Below are 19763 nucleotides of genomic sequence, written 5' to 3' on the forward strand. Positions count from 1 at the left end.
CCCTAATCTTAGTTTCAGCAGGTGGGTAAATGAGCCCAGAACCTTTTCCAACATGAAGTTGTCATTTTCCAGAAAAGGGGTTACGGCTGAGAAGGGCGATCTTTACCTACGTTCATGAAATTAAAAAGAAAAAACGTGTGAGGAACGACCCCCCAAAGCCAAAAGGCGCTTTGCTATCCCGGCAGTGTCCGAATCTACCCCGGGGAAGGGGAAGTGCGGTAAGGCCTTCGCTGCAAGGTGCAGGGGGGAATCAGGGAAGACGGGAGGGCTGAGGGGGGGGACACTGCTCCCTGTGCTCCCGCAGCAGCTACCAGGGCCAGCGGGGGTGCCGAATGTCCACCGGGGGGAAGGGACAATGGCATCAAGTTATGTCCCCCTTTCATCTCCCGCTTTGGGGGTGGGGCAGCTGGGCTAAATGGTTTCAAAAGCATGAAGAAATGAAAACCTTGTTATTATCATAAAAAAAAAAAAATGTCCTCCTTTTCCCTGATGGAGATCTCAGGTGGTAAGACACATAAAATCAGCATTATTAGGTCAGCATTCATCTAGTGTAAGATTCTTTTTATTTTGGGCAGGTAACTCATTTTCAGGGTGGGCCAAACTCAAAGAAAGAAAGATCTGTGAAGCTTAAAAAAATAGTAATTAAAAAAACAAACAAACCACAGTCCATGGAGTTTCTGGGATAACAAGTACAGATCTTTAACAAGCCAGAGGGGGCACCTGGGTGGCTCACTTGGTTGAGTGTCTGGCTTGATCTCAGCTCAGGTGGTGAACTCAGGGTCATGAGTTCAAGCCCCATGTTGGGCTCCATGCTCGGTGTGGAGCCTACTTAAAAAAAAAAAAAAAAGCCAGTAGGTAAGGACTGGTCAGGGGTTACCAGGAAGTAAAGAGTGGGGACCAAATATGACATTTCCCTCTGATGGTTAAGAATCATCTCTGAACAAAATAACTGGTCAAGAATATCTTGAAATGATTAAAAAAGAAATTTCAGTATTAAGATAAATTATAAGGCCCAAATACTAAGGAACGTAGGATTCTTCAGGTTTACCCCCGAATATATGTCTTTTTAATTCGTAAAAAAGTTATTCGATCCTTAAAGGGTCAAAAAGAAGGCTAAGAAGGGTTGCAATTATTTATTTCCTACAAGAGTAACAGCTGAAGCCAGATAACCCCCTGCTGAAAAGCTGAAAGTTTCCAAGTGGACAAATTCCCTTTTGCCGTTCCCCCCACTGCCAACTTCTCAAAATAAAACAAAAAGTAAAAGGAAAATAATCAAATAGGGACTTTTGAAAGTCAAGCGCAGTTGGCAAAGATGCTCTGACGTTTCGATTCCGCCTGGCTTGAAAGGCAAAGCAGTCTAGTCCACGCCTGACGGGAAGGATTTCCAGTGCGGGGAGTGCAGGAGCTGGAATGCGTAGGAGGCCAGTGTGCTGGGCCAGGGCTGGGACTGCTCGGCTAGAGCACGGACCGGGTTTACTTGCCTGTTTGAATAATCTCATCTCCATTTATGACCTGTAATTTAACACAGCGGAGATATCACTTTGCAACAGTAACTAGGCAGCTGCTCGCTTCTCAGAGGGGAAGCCCTTCTCTGTTCTCCATCTGAGCCACGTGGAGAGATCCTGGGGTGGGGGTGAAAGTGGCACAGTCCCTAGTGTGACGTTTGAGAAATGGTCCCCTCAGTTCCATCACCGGGATCCCCACGGCCGTGCCACAGGGTCCAAGACAGGTGATTCTGCCCTCACCAGAGGAACGCACATCCTCTCGCAGTGCCCGTTAGGAAGTGGCTGAGCCAGGTCAGGCCTCACAGCATAAACTCTAGGGGACGGAGAGACTGAATTCAGGGACAAGCCTTGCCTCTGGGGGCGCAGGACTGTGGACAGATGAAAACCAGTTCACTGGGCACCAGGCCTTTAGCGCTTTGGGAAATGCTGGGATCAGCTCTAATAGAAGGAAGGCAACCGTATTCAGTTCCGAAATATTTTCCACTGCCAGTGGCACCAAGCAAGATGCCAGGGGCATAAAAGTATGGGCTACCTCACTGGGAAGCTTTCACCCCAAACGTGTGTGCACTCCATTCAATGCCAGAAAGGCTGCTCTGCCCCATCAAACACGTAAGATGTAAGGAAAGGATCTGATGTAAAAGGTCTTTCAATACAAAGGATGCCAAAAGAGGTTCAAAGTCTTCTGCTATAATCAGAATTTAATGTGTCAGTAAGACAACAACTGGAACTGGAGGTTATAGTTTTTAAAAAAAAATTAGCTTCAGTGTTTATGACTTGTGCTATACGTGATACGCTGGTTTTCAAAATGTGGTCTAGTGAGTTCTCCAAGTATCCTTCAGGGATCCACGGTGGGCCTCTGGTAGAAAGCTTATTGTACGGTAACGCCTATGTTGGAAAAAGTAATTTGCTATTTTAGCCACCCTCAGGGTGATTTAATCCCTGAGCTGAGAATGGTCCTTGTTGATGGTGGTCAACATGAGCGGTTGGGAACTGATCTACGGAAGGTCCCTCGGGTTCGACCAAAATAGGCCACGGAATGAAAGCATTTGAAAACCACTGTCTTCAGGTATGGCCCCCAAATGTCTGGGTTAGCCAGTCCACAAGCCGACACTGACTCTGATGCCCCAAGGATCACATTTCCCCCATTGCTGAACAGTGATGCCCTCCTGGCTAACTTCGAGAAGGTCCTTACTGTCCAGAGCTTTCGAGGCCTGAGAGATCCTATTCCCTTCCTTGTTGTCACCGTCCATGCCTAGGGCTCTTGCTTCACACCCCATCATCTTGTCCTCGATGTCAATATAGGGGACAGGAGTGGGTAGCAATCTTTGTGTATGGAGCCATGATCGTGACAGACCCAAGCTTCCTCTGCTAAAGACTGACACAGTTTTAGACCAGCTGGAATTATGAAAGTGATCTGTTTTATCTCATCAGAACCAAAATCTCTCCTGGTGTGGTTATTAATAGAACTCTTCCTGGATTATTTTGTCACACTGAAAATCCAAAACTGAAAACTTATTAACAGTAGTTTGCCTGACTAAACGGCCTTCTGTACCCAGGCTGTTTCTCTGAAAGCTCTGGGATGAATTTGTATAGTATGCGTGGCAAAATGGCCTTGTCTCTACTACCCTTCCCTCACCCACCTTGGGGCACCTAGAGAGGTTAAAAAAAAAAAAAAAAAAAAAAAAAAGGACCAAGCCAGATAATTACAGCAGACCTTTCTTCTGATTCTTATGAGGTCCAAATATCCAGAAACTACAGAGTCCAAACTATCCCAAGAAATCCGCTGACAAGTGTAGCAAGGCTCACATTGGCCTCCAAGCTGCATGTAGAGCATGGGGTCCAGGAAGTCTCCTTTCAGGGCTCTGCTTTTAGCCCCACTCCCAACTCCTTTGAAAAATAAACCCCATGCCACATGAATCCTGTTAGGAAACTAGACAGAGGGTGTTACGTGCATGCTTAAGAATCCCCGGGGCTCTCACATAGACGCCCCCTGGCTGATACGCAGAGAAGGGAACAGAACGTGAAGTCTTTGCTCCCATTTTTATTTCATAGCTTAGGGATAGGATGAGGTCGTTAAGGGTGAAAAATGCAAACCCGTGTGGGTTGGCCGTCTTCAGGAAGGCGATACCCTCTGTGGTTAGACCATCCGCTATCAGAACCGCACCCGTCTTTTGTTATCCGTTTGGCTCTAAGAAATACAACCATGTTGTGCATTGGTGAAATGAAATGAAATCATCAGTGTTTCCTGCCTCTTGGATTTTGCTGTGATCACTGGTGTGCCCCTGTGAGGTGCTCTTGGCAGTCATCAGGCCATTAGAGTCACAGGTGCACGTCACAGTGAGCGGAGGCCCAGGTTCTGATTTCATCAGGACTAAGAGGCTCTCTAAGCACAGCGCCAACAAAGAAGGTCAGCCAAGCAAATCCCAAGCATCACTGCCAAACCCTGAACTGAAAGAGCAGCAAGGAAAGGTACCTTCCACGACCCTGTCCTTCCCCTACAGTTCCACTGGGACGTGGGGCTAGAGGTCGATGGCACAGTGGACGTGACTAACAAGACCGTGAACATCACAGCCAAGCAATGGTCAGTGGAGGTCACAAGCCAGACACATGCAGTGTGCTTTTCACAGTTACCCCCTCGGAGAATGCCCTCCTTTCCACAAGGAAAGGAGGAGACCCCATCATGCACTAGGTTGAGATCTGTCAAGCAACTGCACTAAGCACGCTAATACTTTGCTGGGTCGACACACTTGTCACCAGTAAAAGAAAGGAAAAGTAATACTTAGGAACTCTTAATCTTTAAAAGGTAATGCGGAGCACTTTCCAATGACCCATTTTCCAGTACATGCCTTGGCATTTCCAAAAGGTCCGAAGTCAGGAAATTCAACAGTTACTACAAACAAGTCCTTTACACTAGATTCAAGGTCTGCTTACCTGTGCATCAATTATTTTTTGCTTTGCATCAATAACGGCTTGCATCTCAGCGTGGTCTTTCTTCAGTTCCTCTTCCACAGCCATGAGCCTAGAATGTGCACCGAGGAGACACGGACGTCAGAGAGAAGCCAGCTAACATAGGGCGCAAGAAACCCACACTCAGCGGAGTCCAGATTCCACTCCTTCCCAGTAAGAGGCCTGTAATCACACTTGCTTGCTTCTCTCCCGCCTTGGAAGAAGACATTCAAGGCTGACTTCTCTCCCTGTGACCAGATCCGTGAATTTTCACCTCCTCTGGAACAGTATCATCATTTCTTCCCTCTCCTCTGCTGGATCCTTCCCCCAGCACAGATTATTTCATCGCAAACTTTCAAACCAACCAACAAAAAGCTAACAACCCTCTCTTAATCTCAAGTTCCCCTGTAACAGCTGTTCCTTCTCCTCCCTGCTCCGCAGAGTTTCCCAAAGAGTGTGCGATGCTCAGTAGGCCGGCTTCCTCTCTCGAATGCCACTCGCACCTTAACCCACTGACGCTCAACTCCATGAAACTGCTCCAAGACTGATAATTCCCTCCAGGCTTGTGAAACAACAAACCTTTTCTGTCTTTGATTTGATTGACCTCTCCGCAGCACTGGGCAGTACTGAAGCACAGTGGTTAGGAGCGTGGGCTCTGGAGCCTGACTGCCTGGCTTCAAATCCTGGTTGCCCTGCTAAATGACCTTGGGCAAGTGCCTTAACGGATTTGGTGCCTGTTCCTTTATGTGTAAAATGAAAACAATATCTGCCTCAGAGGCTGGCATTCGATACATTTTTATTAACTGATTAAGCCAATTATTATTTATAAAGTGCTTAAGAAGAGTGCCTGGGGGCGCATGGGTAGCTCAGTTGGTTAAGCGTCTGACTTTGTCTCAGGTCATGATCTCGTGGTTCGTGGGTTCGAGCCCCACATCGGGCTCTGTTCTGACAGCTCAGAGCCTAGAGCCTGTTGAGATTCTGTGTCGCCCTCTCTCTCTCTGCCTCCTCCCTGCTTGTGCTCTGTTTCTCTCTGTCTCTCTCAAGATAAATAGACATTTAAAAAAAAAAAAAAAAGGGACAGCCGGGTGGCTCAGTCGGTTAAGTGTCTGACTTTGGCTCAAGTCATGATCTCACGGTTTGTGGGTTCGAGCCCCACGTCTGGCTCTGTGCTGACAGCTCAGTGCCTGGAGCCCCCTTCAGATTCTGTCTCTCTCTCTCTCTCTCTCTCTCTGTCCCTCCCCTGACTGTGGTCTCTCTCTCTCTCTCTCTCTCTCTCTCTCTTAAAAATAAACAGACATTAGGGGCGCCTGGGTGGCGCAGTCGGTTAAGCGTCCGACTTCAGCCAGGTCACGATCTCGCGGTCCGTGAGTTCGAGCCCCGCGTCGGGCTCTGGGCTGATGGCTCAGAGCCTGGAGCCTGTTTCCGATTCTGTGTCTCCCTCTCTCTCTGCCCCTCCCCCGTTCATGCTCTGTCTCTCTCTGTCCCAAAAATAAATAAACGTTGAAAAAAAATTAAAAAAAAAAATAAACAGACATTAAAAATATTAAAAATGTAAGACAAACAAAAAAAAAAAGAAGAGTGCCTGGCCCGCGGTAGGTGCTTTGTGTTGGGTACAACCGACCCCTCCCCTCCATGTCCCTGGACACCCTTGGCACCGTCTCTTAGTTCTCTAGCCCCAAAGATATCCAGCGACACCCCCTTCCATGTCTCTGGACTCGGGAAAAACTAAGTCCCTCTTGGACATTAAGTCGCTCCATTTCCATTTTTTCTTTCCTAATTGTTACGACACAAGAGAGGCAGACTACCTCTGTCTTCAAAGGACGTGTACTAAGGCCTCACGCTTGGCAAACACAGTCATTGGTCACATTTGTCCCAAGCACCGCGGGTCACGGGGGGGAGCGCAAGTGGCTTTCGCTGCCACTGCTCCAGGACTCTTTGGGTCAGCGTCCCGGCCGTTTGTGCCCCCAAGCGGCCCACAGCCTCCACCCGGCGACCGCCCGACCTGCTGATGATGCTTTTCATCTGGCTGTCCTTCTCCTCCTGCTGCCTGCGCAGGCGCTCCTCGCTGTCCTCCAGCCGCGCCTTGTACTCCAGCAGCAGCTTCTGCATCTGCTGCTCCTGCACCAGCAAGCGGCGCTCATACTCCTCCAGCCGCCGGCTGGACACTCGCAGGCGCTCCTTCAGCTTCGTGATTTCCTGCTCGTACTGGCGCAGGGAAGAGGCGCCAAACACACGGAGGGAAAGACTGCAGTTAACACAGGTTTTAGAAAGCAACGTAGCCGGACGCAGTCTGGGCTGCCACTCCCCGGGCCGCGAGTACTCTTTCAAATGATCAAAAGGCGCAACTGGGAAAGGCGCTCTGTCCTCCCTTCCCCTAGCGTCACATTTTGCATCTTCACTTGGCACCTCAGATCTACACATTTATGTATCTCTTTCCACATTAAACTACCGGTTGCTACAAGCCACGTCCAATCTGTAACAAATGGGGGCAGGAGGAAAAAAAAAAAAAAAAAAGAACCAGTACATAGAAGCCTGACGAATCACTTAAAATAAGCCAAAAGCCGGCGGTCTACCAGAGGAGCGGTTTCTGGATCACCACCTGCACCCTAGGATCTCCGACATAGCCTGGCTCAGCAGACCGTCACGTCTTCACTCTACCAGAATCAGCCCTTCAGAGAACAGGCAACATTTCTACAATGTTACGCTACTGAATCAATAAACAGAATCTGAAATAGCAAAGTAAGCTGTTGCCGCTCTCTCCCCGACTGTCGGAGTATAAAATATTCAGGTCACAAGCACTAAGCCAAAGGCCTACACACTCTCCAGGGCTGACGAATACTGAATCTTGGCCCATTTTCATGATGTGGTTCATCTGCTCAATTTGGTACTGCTTCCTGGAACTCGTTTGTCTGTTTTCTCACTAAAGCTTTATATAAATTTATGTAAACTAAAGCTTTATATTACAAACTATCATTCAATTGGTTACATGGCCCCTTTCTATACTGATATTGCAGTGGCTGGGGTCTGAGTATACTGGAACGGCACATCTCTAGGTGAAGTGAGACGCATAGGATGTCTCGTATATGGTCGACTTCAATTCATGATAAATCCCTACGGTGCTGTGTAAGATGCAATCTATTTTCACATAATATCAAGTTAATGGATGATCAAGCAGTTAGCTTCTGCTTACCCAACCTCACGATCCTAAACTGTATTTGTTAATCCAGGTCAAAGATGACAGTTTTAATGACAGTATGAAAAGGGAGACTGCATCAATAAGCATATTTTAGGATTCTGTGTGTGATTTTCGGATTTTAACATCATGCTGATAAGTAACTAGTTGTGTAGTTGTTAATGAAATGAGAGAATGCCACACAAGGTGTCAAGGTTCTTGATCCCTTCTTCCCGTGTCAACTTTTCCTCAAAACAAAACAGAAATAATAGATAATGTCCGCTTAAAAATCAATATAAAACTGGAAGTTCTTTTTCCAGAAAAATCAAAAAGAAGAAGAAGAAGAAAAAAAAAAGACAAAATCATTAATAAGACATGGAAAGGAAGTCTGGTCCAAGGGTAATTTTGGCCTTGGTTGAAGACTAGCAACAGGTTTATAGAAACACTAAATATTCACCTACAATGATAAGAAAGGAACAGTAGAATGTTTTGCAAATTAAGTTAACCTACATAAAAGGAAAATGGAATCTCCCACCCCAGGCTGCTGGACATTTGCTGCAGATTTTCACACATAGACACTACTGAACTGTCATACAGATACGGATATGATGGATAACATAAGATATGGAGTTGACACTGTTGGGGGTGAAGAGCTCAAGTTCGTGGCTAGACGACCCCTCGGATGGGCTCTCACTGTGGGGCCAGCAAGTTAGTAAAGATGGGCGAGTTCTACCTTCTCAGCATGCTTGGATTCCTCTTGATTTTGCTCAGTTTCTTCCACATCCTCTTCATATTGTCCATTGTTCAGAACCCAGGCTGCTGTCCTCTCTACTGGGGACATTGTGGCAGAGTCCACAGGTGACTGAACCTGCATCAGAAACACTTATTAGCATCTCCCCAAACAGCTCGTCCACTAGTTAGGTTTCACAAAGGGAGTTCTTCTTGGAGGTCATAACAGTGATCTAATAAATGCTCTCAGTTCTAAGTAATATTTTATTAATGACAGGGCTGGAGGTGAAGAATGAGAATGTCTCCTTGTAGAAGAATACACTATTCTGAATAGAAATTCCTATGCATCACATCCAAGAAAAGAGAGCCACAGCCTTAAAATTGTTCATTACTCCAGTGGTTCAATTACCAATGAAATTACAATGATGACAGAATGAGAGAAAAGGCATGACTCAATGGTTGGCTGCTCAACTGAGGAAATGGCTGTTCAACCCAGAGACGAACAAGCTCACAAGGTACCCATTTATGTATCAGAATGCCAAATCCTTAATTTTCACTTTAATCATTTAGAGAAAGAGAAAAAACAAGTGATGTTGGTCATTTTTACAGTGTGGACTTCTTAATGAGTTAACACCACTCAGAAGTCTATATTTTAGACCAGACAGTTTCTTGAAGAATACAGGATCAAAACAAAAGATATTGGATTTGTTTAAGGGATATTTCAATACAGTTAGGATAGCCAGATAAAGTGCCCTTTTCCAATACTGATATACTAGAGTGATAGGAATTCTGGTCTTAAGTAGCTACTCTGCCATTTAAACAGTCCCTTAATCTCTTCAATACTCTTTTCTTAATCTCACCGATTAGATATTACCACCATCACCATCACCACCCATCCTAGTATCTCATAGGGAGTTGTAGGGATTGAGCCATATAATGTATGTGAAAGTTCTTTGCAAACTACAGAGTACTACAGAGCTTGGATATTATCATATTGATGTTTAGAAAACTAGCATTGGATATTACAATTTATATTAGCTTACTTAACATTAGTACTTTCTCTACAATGCTAGAAATCTAAAACAAACTCTTTTTCTCCAGTATGCTTGAGAGAGAAAGAGAACAAGGGAGGCAGGAAGGGAGAGAGAGAGAGAGAGTGCGGGAACAAAGCACCGTATGTGAGCCAGCTCTGTATGGGAGAGAAAATTCCCTTCAGTTATGGGATTATGGAGCACTGGTCCTCAAAATAGAAACCTATTTTAATTCTAAAAAGGCTATCTACCTTAAGATTATCTTTATGTCATTCTGAAATAGAATCCAGTTAAACTCTAAATCGACAGCTATTTTAAAAGAAGGGGTATTTTGATGACTTTGCAATTTAGAAAGACTAGATGAAAAATACTGGCTGCAGAGACTAAAAGGTTATCAAAGACAGGTTGGGATAAACTGCAAAATACACAAAACAAGTAATATCAGGGTGTTTCTTAAAGGTTTGAAGCAGAACCTGGTCTGGCTGATTTACAAAGAGATTACAGATATACATCAGTAAAAAGCGGCATCACGCCTGATGCACACATAAGAAGTTGTTAATGGACTTCGAGCTACAAGTTCCTCCTTTAAAATCAATTTCTCCACTGTGTCAAGGAGCATGTAAACATGTCTCCATCTCCACTCTGGTATGTAGGTTATGTTTCTTATACTTCATTCATTTATCACTTTATTATTTTTGTCATAACATTTCACTGATATATTATTAATTATCTTTTTAAAAAGACCTTTTCCAGTTAGCTAAGTCCTTATGCTAAACAATAATATCAGTAAAATCATGACTTTGAGGTTATATATTTATAAATATTTATTAATACTGATAGTCATATATTTTTCTAATATGTGTTAAAATAATTAATTACATGAGTAATTAAACAGACATCATGTATACTTAAATAATTTTGAGCATCACACTTTAGAAATACTGGCCTATAGGACAGAGGACAGAGTATCATCTATAGTGGAAGGTAGTAATTATCCACATGAAAAATTATTATAAGAAGCAAATGAGTCCACATGGAAAAGCATTTTGTAAATGGCAAGGTACCTTACACACACATGCACACACACCCATTAGTTCTCCCCCTACTGGACTTTAAAAGCAGAGCACAATAAACTGCTTCACCATTGGCAGAGAAAAATAGTTTTACAAGAGGTTTAGGGTTTTTGTTTTTTTTTTTTTTTTTTTTTTGATATATATACACCTGAAAGGCAAAAGAATGAGGTTATGGGTTTGAAAAAAATTAACAGAAAGCCAATATTTAAAGGAGACAAATGCCTTTTTAATTTCATGATCTTATCACTTTAGCACACAGGGCAGAGAAAAGCTGCTTTTCTGTGAAACCAGGATTTTCTATTCAATAGCAGTTTGAGATAAAGTAGGTACTAAAACTAATAACAACTTTACTGTTTGGAATTTATTACTTAAAGGCAGCTAATTCAATAGCTTTCCGTTTTCTCTAGTTAACAAGATGTTGGTTGAATGAACTTTCTTTCCCTGTAATTTGTTATGGGCTATCTATATATTGGGTGCCTATACATGCACACTAAAGATATTCCTAGAACACACTAAGGAGCGATCTCAGCCCCTAAAAGGGTATTAGAACAACGACTCCTTAGCACAAATCTAGGCTTTGACTAGTTGTAAAACGAGCTTGGCTCTTCCACTGGTGATGGTGGTAGCTACCATATCTTCAGAAAGACTAAGAATGTCCAATGAATTTTAAGAGATTGTATGATAGAATTGGGCATTTGGGTCTATTCCTATTGTACTGGTTAATTCTGATTTTCAACCACTTCCTAATATATCCAAGCACTCTGCATAGCAGTAGGTGGTCAATAAGTGTTGAAAAGAATATTAACTATTGCTTGTATTCATGGTAAAACATTTAAAAAATTATAAAGAACAGAAAAGTAATATTGAACACATCAAAAATAGAGGTGGTTTTTTGGTTTCTTTATTTTAAAAACTATACACCGTCTCTTACATTTTTTTCTATTGGTCTCGTGTGCGCTGGTCGTATTTCCCAATTAGATCATCAATCCTTGAGGCAGGGCACCATATTATATATAGCATTCTTTGAATGGTAGTGACTATGTAATTGCATAATAGATGCTCAATAAAATATTATTCACTTATGAATACTCTGGTTCTCTTTAGAATTCATTACTAAAGTATAATGTATTACTAAGAGAAAGCTAATGTATGTATGTCTTTTCCTCTAATCCTTTGGAAGTGCATCAAAGGCTTTTTCTTCAATGATTGTTGCATCTCCTTTACAAGCTGGCCAAGATAGCAAAATTTATTACCTCTAGTTTATAGTCAAAGAGATTGGGAAAAGATGTTGGTAAGTGCTTCAAATCCCCTTTTGCTTAGCTATAGCCTTAGGAAGAGTATTTGTATCCACTGACTTTCAACAGCGGATCGTTAAAGAAAATGAAGGATGAAAAAGACAAAAAGAAAAGCAGCAGGATTTCCTACCAGGACTGTCTCCCTTTGAGATAAAGCTGTATAGGGTTTCTCTGGGAAAAATACCAATGCTTTAGGGCAAAAGGGCCTGAGATGGCAGTTTCTCCGAGCCTATAATTAGTCATAGCCTGGCTATGCTGAGGACAATGAACAGGCCAGTTCCCTGTCCCTTGCTAGTATTTACTAGATATAAATAAGACTCGTTGGTTTCAGCTTCTCCAAAGTCTGCGCCAGTCAGGTTCAGTCAGGTTCTCATAATGAACAGCACTTCTGCGGTCTACACCAAAGAAAGGGCTGACTAAACAAGTATACTCTGAGGGTTCTTGAAGAGGTTGGTTAGGAGAGGGTTCAACATATCTGAATGTGAAAACTGGAGCATCATTCCAACAGGCTTGTCAGATACCTATTTTAAAAGTCTCGTCAAATTTGAATTTTTGAGGTTATGTAACACGCTATATCTGAACACATACATTATACATACAGTCTATTATACACAGGGAGTACACGATACATGGAAAACAAAACGGACAGGGAAATGAGAGGGGGGAATCCAAAGAGAGGCTGAGAAGGGTAAAAAAAAATTGAAGGCAGCTTCCCGAAAAAAAGAAATCTCTTCTCTGTAGATTGTTTCACTAGGATTTTGTTTCCTTCCTACTCAGTACGTACATGGAGAAGACCAAAGCTAGTAAGCCTGCCAACAATGGCCGTTCCTTTGTGCTAAGATACAGATGGAATTTGCATGGGACAAAGCCGCTGATAATTACACACGCCTACAGAACAATCCCCACAAAGAAATCCTCTAGTTTTTGGGAGAGAAGAATTCCCCAACACAATTTGCAATTACAATATGTAAAGGAATTTGCCAAAAATGCGCTGATTATGTAGAAATTCAGAGGCTTCGCGGGAGAGGAGAAAAGCAAGAAACGGAAAGATAAGGAATAGAAAATAACAACATAAGTTTGAAAGAATAAACCATCTGCATAGAAAGAGCGAGTGTAGAAAAACCAGAAACTTGAGCAATAAAAATACGGTGATTTATGCTTTAACTGATACGATGGTGGCACTACCAGCGAAGGCATAAACAGAGGTGAATATTTAAAGCCGTGTGAGGCCACTTCATGGTGTCTGTGCCTCATGTGCCAATATAACACAGGCATACCCCAGTTCATTCATGGCTGTGGCACAAAACGTTTTTAAGTTGGTTGTTGGGAGACCATATCCATTTCCTACCTCCCATCTACCCAAGACAGCCTTCTCTTCACCCAGAGAAACTGTACTAACTGCTTGTGTGACAGGTGCTACATTTTCTTATACCTGAGTATTATAAATGATACCTGGTTCCAGATGATCACTCAGAAGGCCATTTAATTTAAAATATTTATAAACCATCAGTCTGAGTCACACACCCTGAGAACTGAGGACTCTATCAAATAGGGGAAGGGGTTAGCATTCCTTTTTTCTGTCCAGGGCTGGGCCCGAGCCAGCTTTTGAAAAGCAGGTTGGAGGGCCCTTTCCGTTGTCCTGTCCCTCTCTGCCAATCTGAGATTCTTCTCATGTTCAGGGCCCCCGTGCTGCACTTAGACCCCTGCGTGGATGTCTGCCTCCACCCAGCACTCCATCTCCAAAATTCCTTATCTTTCTTTTCTCCTCTCAGTAAACACTTCATTTCTCTGAAAGTGGTTGGCCTCAACTAGAAGCTAGCAGAAAAGCAACATGTGGAAAAGACCACAATAAGGTAAGAAGGACTGCCTTCCAACAAACAGATTAAGAGAATATATATGACATAATTTGACATACATATGAAAGATATAGCGACACAAGCATTTTCATTGTATCTACTCTTCTTTCCTTCTCTTTAGATGAAAATGCTTATTAAATCAAATGAATTGGTGAAATTTGGGGAAATATAAGCCAAATAAAAATGAAAAATTTAAGACTGAAGGAAAACTTAATTTCTCTGGAAAGAAGGACCTACCGGGAGGCTCTGCCTAGGAAGCTGGCTGCCGGAAGCAACTTAAGTTAGTCGTACTTTTCAACTCTTCCTTTACCTCTGTATCCCAGGATTCTGTCAATGTTCTAATTTTGTTATTTTTTTTAAACAGTAACGATCAAGCTAGGGGCAAGGGCTCTGATCACAGCGGAGTAGCAGCAGAAACAGCCAAATCGGTAAATGCCTACCTATAAAGAGCAAATATATTAAAAAGATACATTGGGGTTTTATGGCAGTCTCCTCTGACCAGTGGTTTTGCTGACAAAAGGATGTGGCATAGAACTCTTCCAATCACAAAGCTCCCTAGTACTCATATAGTATGATCAGGTTTCAAAGAAAGGTCAGCAAATACAAAGGAGAAAAATCTTTTTTAGATGAAAGATTAAATATATACCTATACATGATTTCCTCAGGTTATTAGTTTGCTTCAAAAAGCAAAATATGTATTGGTGCCTGAAAATGTATTAGGTAGGGAAGACACGAGTGATCAAATTCTCGGGAACACTTTTTATTTGTCAAGAAAGAAGCCCAGAAGTCTTAAGACTGGGTGTGACACTAGCTAGGCTTACCCATGCAAATAGAAATAGAAGGGATTTGGAAATGTTTACAGCACTGTCAACCGCCTGTGTTTCTATCTTTTTACCTCTCTCCTTTACCTTGTCTTTATAGGTGCTCAGTTGTTTATTTTTCTAGTCATTTCCAGGAAAAGGCACAGGGGACTTATTATTTCCAGAGGGAGGTGGGGGATGGAATAGAGAGCAGTTACATTAAATGTTTGACTCGGAATGCGAAAGTTTATTCTGGAAACTGCAGGGGAAAAAAATTGAGGATTAAGGGTCCAGATTCCCAAAATATATTATGGTTCATCTGGCCTATAGGTTTCACAGTGTATGTGTTCTAATTATTCATGCAACACCGATCTGTTCCCAGTGCACCCATAGGTAGTGGCTCAGCTGCTTGAAGGGAAGGAAAAGCTCTTTGTGTGGTTGATAGTCTCCTGAGGGTAATGAGTCAAGCTACTTTCTGCAGCCTCACCTAAGCAGAAGCCTCCCAGACCTTGCATTTCCTCTCTCCACCTAAAAGTTGGAGAAAATGGGGCTCCTGGGTGGCTCAGTCGGTTAAGGGTCCGACACCGGCTGAGGTCATGATCTCACAGTTCGTGAGTTCAAGCCCTACATCAGGGCTCCACACTTATGGTACAGAGCCTGCTTGGGATTCTCTCTCTCCCTCTCTCTCTGCCCATCTCCCACGTGTGCCTTCTCTCTCTCTAAACATAAATAAACTTTAAAAAAAGCTGCAGAAAATAGAGGCATCTGGGTGTCTCAGTGGCTCAGTCACTGAAGTGTCCGACTCTTGATTTTGGCTCAGGTCGTGACCTCACAAGTTGGTGGGATCAAGCTCTGTGCTGGGCTCTGTGCTGACAGTGTGGAACCTGCTTGGGATTCTCTCTCTCCTTCTCTGGTCCTTTTTGCACGCACACACGTGCGCGCGCGCACACACACACACACACACACATTCTCTTTCAAGATAAACAAGCACTAAAAAAAAGTTGCAGAACATATTTTTAAGTGGAAATGTTGCTAGAAATTGGATTTCCTAATGATTTATATACAAAGAACCAGGGAAGCAGTTGGATAAGTGGGAGCCACACCCCTCCAGTTCTCCCCCCTACCTGCTGTGTTTGTTGTCTCTGGATCGCTCTCACTTTGGGAACAGGGCTCTCTCTGGAGGAGGAAGACTGCTGCCGGGACCGGCTCCCATTCTGCACAGGTTCGGCCATGAGGGCTGCAGAGGCCACCGACATGCTCCCCGTGCTACGTAAGGAAGCACTATGTGGCAGGGATGGCGGGGCTTTGGCTCGGGCACCTAACCCAGCCTGGTCCATTTTCCGGATCTGGGCCTGCCCGGTACTATTCTGCCGTGGCAGAGCAAGAGGTATGTGTCTGTCTGGCACAGTATGCCGCCTGGAGAAATCCTCGCTCTGGGTGCTGCGTTTGGTGAAATCTTCCATGCTGCTATTGCTGGGCCCGCTGAGTTTGAAATCCTCACTGTTACTTTGGCTTCTGGAACTGGCAGTGCTTAGGTTCTCCAAACTGGAATCCACAGAGGCCTTTGGCATTGCTGGAATTGGGTTATTGAGGTGATAGACAGGGTTCTGGAATGACAAGGGCTGGAGGCTGCCTGGCTGGTTCAAGGCCGGGTGCAGGGGCCTTCTCACTTGGGGTGCGCTCTGGGGAGTGCTCTGGGTTTCCCGCAGTTGTTTGATGCTGGCCACCTGGGTTATGGAAAGCTGGCTTCCGGTTAAGCGCATAGGCACATCGAGCATGACAGGTGCATGCTCCACTTGAGCAGCGTGAGTGTCCTGAAGGTCCATGAGGGAGATGCTCCGACCGTTAGGAAGGCTACTTTCCTTCTCATCCTTTTCAGAGTAAGTCATGCTCTGGGAGGACGCTTGCTGCACCAGCAGTAATGTTTTCCCTCTGAAGTAGCTATCAGTGTTGTCCTGGCTTGGAGATTTTAGTTTATGCAAATCACTGTGGAAAAGGAGAGGACCCTTAATTACTCCTGGGGCAAATTCAAAACAGTTTTTTCAACCCAGCCATATGAACATTCCAAAGGCTCACAGTCCCAATGTGGATACTTACATTGGTTTCTAAACCCAGATTTCATCGTTACAATTCTTTAAAATCCAACATTTTTAGTTTCTCTCCAAAGGTGGGGAATAACGCTGTGCTTACCTCCTCATCATTGTCTTCAGTTTCTGCTAGAATTCTAGTCATATCCTAGTTAGGCTTTAAACCCTCCCAAATATTCTGATTCACAGTTAATTGCTTCTGTCTAAACCTTCAAGAGGAGGAAGCAGGGCTGAGGTACAACCAAAGGGTCACTGCTAAAGGCCCAAGTCTTGCCAATCCAGAAAAGAGAGTCAGTGTGAGCATCAACGTTGTATCTGCCTATCCGGCTGACACCGCCAGCCATAAAGTGATTTTAACGGAGGTTCTCCAGAGTTTTGAGTGCTACAATATATGGAAATAGAAATTTCAAAGCCCTTAGTCTTCCATTAAGCCAGACCTAGATTTTTAAACAATGTTTGCTGAACATATTATAACTCTATAGTATCACTGTAGAAAATAAGAATCCTAGATCCTGTGTATTATTAGGACAAACAATTGGATGTATCTCAGGTCAGATGTTTTTTCCAACTGATCATGACTTCCAAGTTATAAATTCAACAAATAAATAGATTTCTGCCAAGTCTCCAAACATCACCTCTCTCTGAGACAACAGTTTATTTAAATTCTCTGTTTCATACCTGTCAGTGGGGTCTTCGAATATTTTCTGCAGCCCAGAGGAGAGGCTTCCACTGACATTTGGACTGGAGTTATGCTCAGTGAAGCGTCTTAGTTGCTGTTGTATTGGTGTAGGATTAGTCAGAGACTTGGTAATATCAGCAAGAACTCGAGGGAGAGGTCCCAATTTTGCCACGGTCGCCTGTAGGAAGGAATTTTCACCCTAATTGGATAATAAGCATTGCGACATCCACCAAGGATTGTTTTTGGGACAACGATGCCCATTGATGGAGGGGTGTAGGTTGGAGGGAAGGGTAGGTGTTTGCATATGGGAGTGGCAGGTTCATAATGCATTGTTATGGAGCAGCAGAACCATGGCGTCGAGATGAATGGAGGAGGCGAAACAAGGTGCAGCAGACATCGAGGAAAGAAAGGAAATAGAAATTAGGATTATGCAAATAAAAATCAAAAGACATGCTCAAAACAACCAAACTATTGCCATTCCAACTAAAATAGGCATGCAAAGCAAACTAAATCTTTGGAAGGCTAGTAGATCAAGGTGGGGGAGGGTAGGGGAAGAACCAAACACCTTCTAACCAAAGGACTTCGAGACCAGAGGATCGGCTAGTGTGATGAAACTTCCAAAGAAAAGGCATCATGTGAGAAAAGAAATGCATGCCAACATACAGGAAGGTGTTGCATTCAGGGGTCTGGAGCACTTCAGGGAACACAGATGATATACTGCCACCTACTATCCCATTTCCTTTAGGGAACTCTGACCTATTGTCAACTGGGTTTGCATCAGCAAGACAATCTTTTTTTAAACAGCAAAAGCAGGTAAACTCTGTGAGATATATCTAGATTTACCCCTGGTTCCCAGGACTAAACACAGATTAAAAAGGACAAAGCATGTTTACATAGCAAAGCCTGTTGAAAGGACCTCAGCCCAAAATCAACCAGGCCTATTTCACGAGATTACTGTATCCGCATCCCACCGATGCAGTTATTCAACAAAGAGTAGCTTCTTAGTATTGGATTTATCCATCTCAATCATTTTTTTTCTTTGGGGGAGTTCTTATTCTTATGGAGTCCTTTGGGACCCTTCAACTCTAGGGCAGTTCTACAAGACTGCCTCTGGGTCTCCTTTGTCTTCTCAACAACCAAGTCTCTTCAACTCTGCTCCAATGGGTAGAATGGGCACTCAAACGCCACCTCAAGAATAGCCTTTACCTGCTCAACTTTCTTGAGCCGTGATTTGTATTCAAGGAATTTACCTCAGCATAGCTGCAACTCAAAATCTAGCTAGTACTCCTACAAGTGAAGAAGGGGCCCTCAAGAATAAGAGTTTACTATTTTACAAATGGTAGGACACCCTACCATTTACATTGCCTCAGGAAAGTGGTCTTTATTGATAGGTTTTACTCCCCTCCCCCATTTTATCGGTACAACATTTTTAAGGATAATAGGAAAGTGGAGGAAAACAAATACATTCTTATCACAAAAAAATAACTTTGCTTTTGAAGTTATTCTAACATACCACCACACCTATTTATGAAGTACCTGTAGCAAACAAAAACATCAATAAATAATTATTGTGATAAACCTAGCCAGAGTCTAAGACTACTTTCCATTATAAATTTGATTCCTCTTTGAAAAATTCCAGAAGGAAGCAAATGATTGGCATGGTATGTATTTAGTTACTAATATGGTATATAACAAGATTCTTAGCTTATACTCAGAAAATAAATGATTAAAAATAGTATTTTCTGTTTTTAAAATTCACGTCTGTAGAAAAAGAAAACATCAGGATTTTCAGATCCCATGCAACTCCGTAGTACTAATAGTTACATTGAACCCTCTGACTTGCAGAATAAAAAAAAAAAAAAAAATCTCATGAGTTAAACCACTTAAACATAATAGTCTCAGTATTTTTCCAAGTCCACACTTTTGTTAGGATTATCATGAGGTTTTATCTCATCCTGCTTATACATGAATAAACCTGCGTATGGCAATATTTGATGTTAGTTTCCAGGCAAGGTTTTAGACATGCTATATATAATGTTATATACATATATGTATGTATTTATAGAAATATATACTCCATTAATTCAGCTAATTTCTTAAAAATATATGTGAATAATCTCATGGCTTTCTAGAAGTTCCTGGTTTGGAGGGCACGTATTTGATGCAGAATTGATAGCTATTTACTCCCAGACTTCTAGCACAAAAGGTCGTTTTCGACTAGCAGGAAGCGTGAAGGCTGTCACTCTGTGGATACTTTCCAGAATCTAGGTACATTAACATTCTCTATCTCCCATCTCCCATTATGCTTCCAGCCTACTTTACCTTATCAAGTTGGGAAACTACTTCCCACAGTAAGGAATGCAAAACTGAAAGCTCTCGGCCCAGATCAATGTAACCATCAAAGCCTGGCGTGTTCGAGATGGTGTCCGGATTAGAGATCTCCAAAAGAAAGCGCTTCATTCCACCCCATTCATGTTCTAAAAAATCATTCATGAATGCCATATATTCTTCTTTGTTACCAAATCTGAAGTAGAGGGAGAGAAAATGAGAAAGGACATATTCAGGAAAAGAGATGTCTGAGTTGACTTTA

General features: G+C 43.0%; 1 protein-coding gene across 10 annotated transcripts in view; it reads right to left on the bottom strand.

Annotated features, from left to right (window-relative positions):
• Positions 1–19763, bottom strand: part of RASAL2 (RAS protein activator like 2) — a 379294-nt gene that overhangs the window by 11204 nt on the left and 348327 nt on the right. For 5 of the 10 annotated variants that reach the window (XM_040446672.1, XM_040446668.1, XM_040446677.1 and 2 more), the window contains 7 exons: positions 19496–19697; positions 17173–17372; positions 15532–16393; positions 8357–8491; positions 6454–6656; positions 4437–4524; positions 1482–1512 (listed from right to left, as the gene is read on the bottom strand). In XM_040446672.1, the coding sequence (XP_040302606.1) occupies positions 1482–1512; positions 4437–4524; positions 6454–6656; positions 8357–8491; positions 15532–16393; positions 17173–17372; positions 19496–19697 (1721 nt within the window). The remainder of the gene's footprint in view (positions 1–1481; positions 1513–4436; positions 4525–6453; positions 6657–8356; positions 8492–15531; positions 16394–17172; positions 17373–19495; positions 19698–19763) is intronic. The other 5 variants (XM_040446671.1, XM_040446673.1, XM_040446669.1 and 2 more) reach the window with 3 other exon arrangements.

The sequence above is a fragment of the Herpailurus yagouaroundi genome, unplaced genomic scaffold (assembly GCF_014898765.1).
Source record: "Herpailurus yagouaroundi ecotype Mexico unplaced genomic scaffold, PumYag 195, whole genome shotgun sequence".
Taxonomy (NCBI): Eukaryota; Metazoa; Chordata; class Mammalia; order Carnivora; family Felidae; genus Herpailurus; species Herpailurus yagouaroundi.